Source organism: Belonocnema kinseyi, chromosome 4, assembly GCF_010883055.1.
Source record: "Belonocnema kinseyi isolate 2016_QV_RU_SX_M_011 chromosome 4, B_treatae_v1, whole genome shotgun sequence".
NCBI classification, from domain to species: domain Eukaryota; kingdom Metazoa; phylum Arthropoda; class Insecta; order Hymenoptera; family Cynipidae; genus Belonocnema; species Belonocnema kinseyi.
Genome location: NC_046660.1, coordinates 34070673 through 34078743, shown reverse-complemented (window position 1 = coordinate 34078743; position 8071 = coordinate 34070673). Strand labels below are relative to the sequence as shown.

At 27.7% G+C, this 8071-nt stretch overlaps 1 protein-coding gene across 7 annotated transcripts in view; it reads left to right on the top strand.

Moving 5' to 3' along the window:
* The window catches only part of LOC117170536 (histone-arginine methyltransferase CARMER), a 27403-nt gene that overhangs the window by 2405 nt on the left and 16927 nt on the right, over positions 1-8071 (top strand). For all 7 annotated transcript variants that reach the window (XR_004466818.1, XR_004466819.1, XR_004466821.1 and 4 more), the window contains exons 2-5: positions 811-951; positions 1038-1532; positions 5481-5747; positions 5877-6099. Coding sequence is in view for 3 of the 7 variants with exons in the window: in XM_033357339.1 (XP_033213230.1) it covers positions 811-951; positions 1038-1532; positions 5481-5747; positions 5877-6099 (1126 nt within the window). In the remaining 4 variants the exon portion in view is untranslated. The remainder of the gene's footprint in view (positions 1-810; positions 952-1037; positions 1533-5480; positions 5748-5876; positions 6100-8071) is intronic.

The window sequence follows — 8071 nt, the reverse complement described above, 5'->3', positions numbered from 1 at the left end:
CAGTGTAATTGTATTTATGTTTAATTCCAAATGTAACTGAAAGCAGGGCTTTAAAGCCCTGCTTTCAGTTACATTTGGAATTAAACATGAATAAAATTACACTGTTTAAAGAATATAAAGATTCAGATGAGCCAAGCCTACGTTCCCTTATATGTTTTGAACCATTTTTCAAAACTTCAATACAACCTTTACATTTTTCAAGCTATAAACCCGCCGAATATAAACCATGTCATTTGTCACATGACAGTCATATTTTTTGAAGTTGCTTGACTTGTATGAATGCATCTGTTACCGTTTGAACCCGATTTCAGTTGAAACTAGTTTTAACGAGTTGAAAGAAAAAAATACCACGATCACGTTTATTAAGACTAACCATATATGTTTAATTTGACATTTTATGATTAACCAAAGAATTGGGAAATGAATTACATTCAAAATCAGAATATTAAATTTGCATGCTTGTAATTGTGGAAGTCTTTGGAATTCTGAGGCTTTCAAATTTATCTCTTTTTAATGTAAAGATTTTTCAGTAACAAAAAAAGTGAGAGATACAAATATTTAAAAGCTATTCACAAAACATTCCTGTCTTAGAATTATTTCACTTATATAACTAACTAGTATAACAGTGACAATTAAACTGATGATTAATCCTTAGCGGATTAAATAAAAACAACATTATTATGAAACTAGCAATCTCGAGTATAATCTAATCATCTCATATTGAAAACTCGATAAAATTTTTAGATTTTTATCTCGAAAGTTGAATCATATTTCAATTAAAAAATGAGATAATCCTCTTTTATTTTTTAGGGGAGTACATTGATAAAGATCAAAATACGTTGCTGGAATTTCCAGTAACACATACAACAGAATGTTCTCGAGTTTCATCTCGAAGTTATGTATTTACACTAGACGCAGATAGTTTATTAATAACATTTGCTAATGAAGCAGGTAATTATAAAAGAAAATATTAAAAAAATGAAAATCAAGCTTCTGTCTCGATTTCCGATTCTGATAAAGAAAATTTGAATTTTCAGACTTCCGAGCTTTCCACTCTCAAATTCTAAAGCTCAAAAATGGAAAAGGCATGTCTGCATTTAACGAAAGAACAGAGGAGTCCTCGGCAATGCAGTATTTTCAGTTTTACGGGTACCTTTCCCAGCAACAAAATATGATGCAAGATTACATAAGGACCAGCACCTACCAACGAGCGATACTGGGAAATATATCAGATTTTAAAGACAAAGTAGTATTAGATGTAGGTGCGGGCTCAGGGATTTTATCCTTCTTCGCGGTGCAGGCTGGTGCAAGGAAAGTTTACGCCGTCGAGGCGAGTAACATGGCAAATCACGCAGAATTATTAGTAGCAGCAAATAATTTGTCAGATAAGGTCATAGTAATAGCTGGAAAAATTGAAGAAATTGAACTGCCTGAACGAGTTGACTGCATAGTTAGTGAGCCTATGGGTTACATGTTGTATAACGAGCGTATGCTCGAAACATATCTGCATGCGAAGAAGTGGCTTGCACCAGGTAAGATTTTCAAAGTATCTTCATCGGAGTGTCCACCTGACTAGGAATTTTATTCACCAGTAAATGACCGTGAGTCTCTCACAGTGAACGGGGATCTTTTTTTCATTCGGTTTTACTTTATCTGAAATAGGCTGAAAAAGAGCTCTTTTTCTGGAAAACGATGCTTGATTATACTTCTTCGTCCATGCTGCCACTTTACGTGCCGCTCTTCGCTGTACAATAAAGTATTATTTTACTGCCGCTCCGCGGGCAGATAATGTGTGCTTGTTCTGTCTATTTCAGATAAATGAATATTAAAAGTGTTTTAAGGTCATGTGATGAGTGGGTCACATGACCAAGATTCCTGCCTTGTTGACACTTTTTTTATTTCCTTATTTTCACACGAAGCTCCGCATCGAGTTGAAAATTTGGGATGATAAATAAGAAGCATTAAGAAAGGTGGGCCTATTCCCAATTTTTAATAATTATACAAAATTATTAACAAGAAATCCTTTTTTCATCATGATTAAAGTTTAGGACCAGACCCACCTTTCTTAGTGCTTATTTATTATACCAAAATTTCAATTCGATCTTGAGCTTCGAGTGAAAATAAGTTTGGAAATAAAAAAATTGTCGGTAAGGTGTAGGAGTTTATTCAATCATTAAACATACAATGAAAATGATTATTGTCTATTTGACGATAATATAAGTAATGCTGTTTGCCATTTTTTATATTTTGAAATCAGTTTATACTCATAGATTATTATTTATCTGAAACTATCAATATATATTTTATTTTTTTAGTCAAAGTGAAGATTTACTTTTAAAAATAAAAATATCAACATTGTGCTCATGATTGGAAACAGGGAATTTTTTAAAATGTATCTGGAATTCTAAATTTGAAATGTTGAAAATTTAATTTTTGAATAGAATCATAATTTCGAGTTTGAACAGAAAAATTTCTGAATGGGATCAGAGAGTTTGAGAAAAAAAAAATTATAATTCATATTTGGAATGAGGGATATTCTAAAAGAGATGTAAATCTGACTTTGAACAATGAATTTTGTCAAGAATTACATTATTGACTTAAAACTGTGAATTGTCCGAGAAATAACTAGACATTTAAAAGAATCCGTCTGGTAGACACTCTGTTCAGCACGGAAAAAAAGTGTGAGAAAATAGTACAAATTACCAGTTTTTACTACAATATCAAATAAAAATGCGTGCTATTGTTATTTCATTGTCTCACGCAATTTTTAAATTAAAATATCAAATTAATATTGATACACAATTTTTTTTATTTGTTAGTATCTTTGATCTAAAATAATATTTTAGTAAATATTAAATATATTTATTATAAATAATATTTTTATTATAAATAATAAAAAAAGAAAAGCAAGAAGAATATTTTTGATAATTCATGAATATTTATAACCAGTTTTAGACTGAAAAAACGTACAGAAATTTTTTTTACGATTGTATTGTATTTTTTTACAATGCTTTAAAACGGCGTCATTACATAAAATTGTTCCAAAAAAATTTATTTTTGAAATTAAATAATTTTTTATAAAAAGAAACCAGTTTTCGATATAAAACCCCCCACAAAACAAAAATTGTGAAATTAATAACTTTGAATGCTAATCTTAAGAATCATGATCATCAGAAAAATCTTATGATTTTTTAAATTAAGAGTATAAATTTTCAACGAAAAATACTTCCAAACCCCAAGAAAAAATTGATTCACGTGGTAAATCTTCTTAGAAATTTCATGATGTTTTTTTAAAATAACGAGATTTCTGGTGAGCTTAATTTGTTCCAAAAATGTAAATCTTTTTTTAAATCTATATCAATGTTCTCGATGAAAAACGCTAGCTGTGCGAAAATTCCTAATCTGCTTTGAAATCTAATAATTTTTTACTAACAATATAGAATATAATTTTGATTTAATTAAAAATACCTAATTCCGACCAAAAATACTTAAAATAATCAAAAATTGGTAAAAGATTCTAAGGCGTGTTCAGATTATGATAATTTTCATTTGAAAAGGCTTATTTTTTATGTTAAATGGCAACGTAACCTACAATTTAAAAAATTGTGGATCTTAATAAATCTAATCATTTTTTAATATAAAATTGCATTTCAGTCAAAAAACAATAAGAAATTTTTTAAGCTTTTAAATGTTATTATTTTAAACTTAAATGATTTAACCTAAATCTAATGATTCTTTTTAAAAATACCAAATTCGGTTGAAGCACACCAACATAACATTTTTTTAAAATGGTAAATATTCTTTGAGATAAATAATAATCAATAATTTCCGGCGAAATTTAATAACAGAAAATTGTTCAGAATTGTAAATCTTCTTCAAGATTTAATGATTTTTTTTTTTTTTTTTTTTAATAACCGATTTCCTCTGAAAAATGGCAAGATAACAGGAAACTGTTTAAAAATCGCAAATCCTGTTAGTACGACACTCATTTTTTTTTTAAATACAAGAATTTGTTGTAATACTTTAACGCAACGTAAAATTAAAAAAAAAAAGTATGATCCTTTAAAATCTAATGATTTTTTCAAAAGAAAATCCCGGTAAAAAAGCCGCAAACAAAATCGAGAAGCGAAAATTGTTTTAAAAATTGTAATCTTTGAAATATATATTTTTTTTATTAAACATACTAATTTTTTGGCGTAAAACCCTAACCATAAAACTTGTGTAATATTTTCAATATTTTCAACACAAAACACGTTTTATTTATTTTTTTTTATTGTAAGTGAGAACTGAGCATGATAACTAAAAAATGGATTATCTGAAATAAAAAAATCATTAATATTTATATACGCAATTCGTGATTGAAATAATTTTTAACTGGACAAAAATTTATATTTTTTGGACCAAAAACCGAATTTATGGAAACTCAAAAGTCGAATTAAAAAAAAAATCATTGCAAATTGTTTTAATTCAAAAAATTGAATATCCTTTGTTCACCAACTGCGTATAGGAATGTGCTTATGAAATCTGGTTGATTTTTGGATTTTAGCTAATCTTTTCCGGATTTATAATGCTTACTGCAATAAAAATAAGAAAATGTGTTTTGTCGTAACTGCCATGTTTCTCCCAGTTTTGAATATTACAAAAAAAATTACCCAAAAATTTATAGTGATAGATCCTCTGTAATCCATTTGTATAAAATGTTATCAACATTGCTAAAATGTTTATAAAATTTACAAAAAAAAGGGCCATTGATTCATGTAACAAATTTTAAAAGAGAAATCTAAGAATACTTAATAAAAAGAATAGTTGAACTCGTAATTGTTTATTTAAATGTAGTTATTTCCATATTTGTATTTTTTTCGACTTTAGGTCAAAGTCGTAATTTCCGTTTCATTTTAATTTACAAAAGCTCATTCTATTCGTTAGAAGGTTCTTTATAATTTCATTTGTCTCTTTTTTATTAAGTATTATTTATAAAATTGTTCATTTAAAAAAATGGCTAACTAAAATTCATTGTTCGTATATTATTTTTAAATAAAATAATTTCCAACACTATTTTTTTTATTATTTAGGTCTGGGTTTCTCTTCTATACTTTGTTGCAATAATCAATCAGCCTTTTTAAAACTAATTTGATAAATAAAGTTAAATATTAGGCAAATTAAAGATATAAAATAACTGTAATTCATGAAGAGTCGGATCAGATTTTCAACAGCAATGATTGCGAGATTTTCGAGACATATTGTTTCATCACTTTTTTTTATTTATGATTTATTCAGATCGAGTGTTTTCATTTGTACCATTTTCCTTTTTTCCGTGCGTATCACGCGATAACGTTGGTATAAATTTGCCATAACGAGTAAAAATTTGTTTTGGTGAATTCTTTTCAGAATGTACCAACGTCATCGCGTCCTATGTAATTTTCTTTGCTGGTGAGAATTTTTCCTGTCATTGAAATATTTGAATAATGTGTTGACTTTAGGCGGAAGAATGTTTCCCTCGAGAGGAGATCTTCACATTGCTCCATTTTCGGATGACAGTCTCTACATGGAACAGTTTAACAAAGCCAATTTCTGGTGTCAAACCTGTTTTCACGGAGTTGACTTGTCCGCGATGAGGAACAACGCGATAAAAGAATATTTTAGACAGCCTATTGTAGATACCTTCGACATTCGAATTTGCATGGCTAAATCTGTTCGACACATTGTAGATTTCCAGACAGCCGATGAGACTGATTTACATAAAATAGGTAAAAAGAAAAAGCACATTTATTTCAGCAAATCTGTTTTGCTTCAAGTATTTACATCATTTATTTATATTTATAAAAGTTTCCGAGGTTTTAATATCGCTTCTTTTTTTCTTTAACTATTTATTTTAGAAATAGACGTCGATTTTCACATACTAGAAAGTGGCACTTGTCACGGCCTTGCGTTTTGGTTCGATGTTGCTTTTATTGGTTCTACACAACAAGTTTGGCTAAGTACGGCCCCAACAGAGCCTTTGACTCACTGGTATCAGGTTCGCTGTTTACTCGAGAATCCCCTCTTCTGCAAAAGCGGACAATTGCTCTCGGGAAAAGTGATCCTGATTGCCAATAAAAGGTAAAGTGTTAGTTTTTAATATTGTTAAGTAATTTTATGAAAATGTGGATTTGGATTTTGGAATAATCTGTTTTTTGAGGGATAGTTCGACACTTGTCAGATCAGGAGAAATTGCAATAAGACCTGGAAGACAATAATTACACAGGCCGACAAAATTTGACAAGTATACTCTGGTTTCTGGCTTTGAAACTTGTCGGTCTGTGTTATCCATTAAAAATCCTGATTTTGTTTACTTTTTTATTTTTTATGCCGAATTATTACAAAAGTTTTTTTATTATCATCTGAAAATCATTTTGAAAGTCATTAAATTTTTGTAAGAGGACATTGTTTTATTGAGTTTATAAAAGTTTCTATGTTTAACATATTACATGGATTTTGAAGATTATATTTTGCGGCTATTTATTCCATTTCTTTTTTTTCTTGTTGACCATTTATATTTTGTTTCAACTGTTTTTAGTTTGTCATTAAAATATATATTGGTTGAAATATCTGCAATTACATTGTTCATCGAAAATTCATCGCGGGTTGAATTTTTTTTTTTACTTCATCTGAAAATTTAACTATTATAGTTAAAGATTCACAATTATAGTTGAAAATTCATATCTTTTATTCAAAAATTAACAATTTTTAAATGAAAGGTTAACTACTCCAGTTAAAGATTTATCGTTTTATTTGCAAATTTTTGTGGTTGAAATTTCAACTATATTCGATAAAATTTTTGTTGTTCAGTTTAAAATTAATTTTTTTTACTGAAAATATAACTTTTCAATTTTTGTTTGAAAATGGAACTTTCTTAGTCACAAATGCGTCTTTTTCGTAGTAAACTAATCTTCTAGGTTTGAAAAGTTCTCTTTTTGTGGTTGAAAAGTAAACTTTTTTTTTAACAGAAAATTCGTCATTTCCTTGAAAGTTTAACAATTTGGAAGAAATTTTTGTTGAAAATTAATTTTTTTACTGAAAATGTAACTACTCCTTTAATAATAAACTATTTTGTTGATAATTTTATTGATGATTGAACTCTGGTTGAAAATGTAAATATTTTTTTAGAATTCATATATTTTGTTTGAAAATCAGCTACTTAATTTAAAGTTGAACTACTTTTTCAAAAATTTATTTTTTGGTCGACAATATATAATTTTAGTTGAAATTTCAAATTGCCTGGTATAATATTGAACTGTTTTGTAGAAAATTCGTATTTTTGGCTTTCCAATTCAAAATTTTGGTGGAAAATTAATTTTCGCGTTGAAAATTCATATTTTTGGGTTGAAAGTTCAACTTTGTTACAGAAAATTTGTCTTTTAGTTTTATAGTTCAACAATTTGAATCAACTGTTTGTTCTTTCTTAACTGAAGAATCTTTATTTGTTGAAAATTCGTCTATTTGGTTAGAAAATTCATCTCTTTGGTTGAATATTTGACTATTTTGTTGAAATTTCATTTTTATTTCGGTTGAAAATTAATATTTCTTACTGAATTTTTCAGTTTTCAATTATTGGTTGAAAAGCCTTCTTTTCAGTAGGAACATAATCTTCTTGCTTCAAAATTTAACTAGTCCATTTTTGGCTGAAGTACTTCTCTTTTTTAATTAAAAATTCGATTATTTGATTGAAAATTCGTCTTTTAGTAGAAAATTATTCTCTTTGGTTGCATATTAAGCTATTTGTTTAAAAATTCAACTTTGTTAAAGTAATATTTTTCGGCCGAAATTTCACATTTTCGTTAAAAATTCAACTATTTTGATCAAAAGTAATCTTTTTTTTATATATAATATTAAATTTAATAACAATGATTCTCAATCTGTAACATTAGCTTTATAATACTATATTGGATTATTTGGTTGAAAATTCTTTTGTTTTTTTGCTTAAAATTAGTTTTTTTTACTGGAAAGGGGGAGGGTCGGTAAGGCCGGTTTTTGGCCTAATTTATTTTTGGACCAAAAAATCTGAAAAAATCATGGTAGTATCTTATAAGTA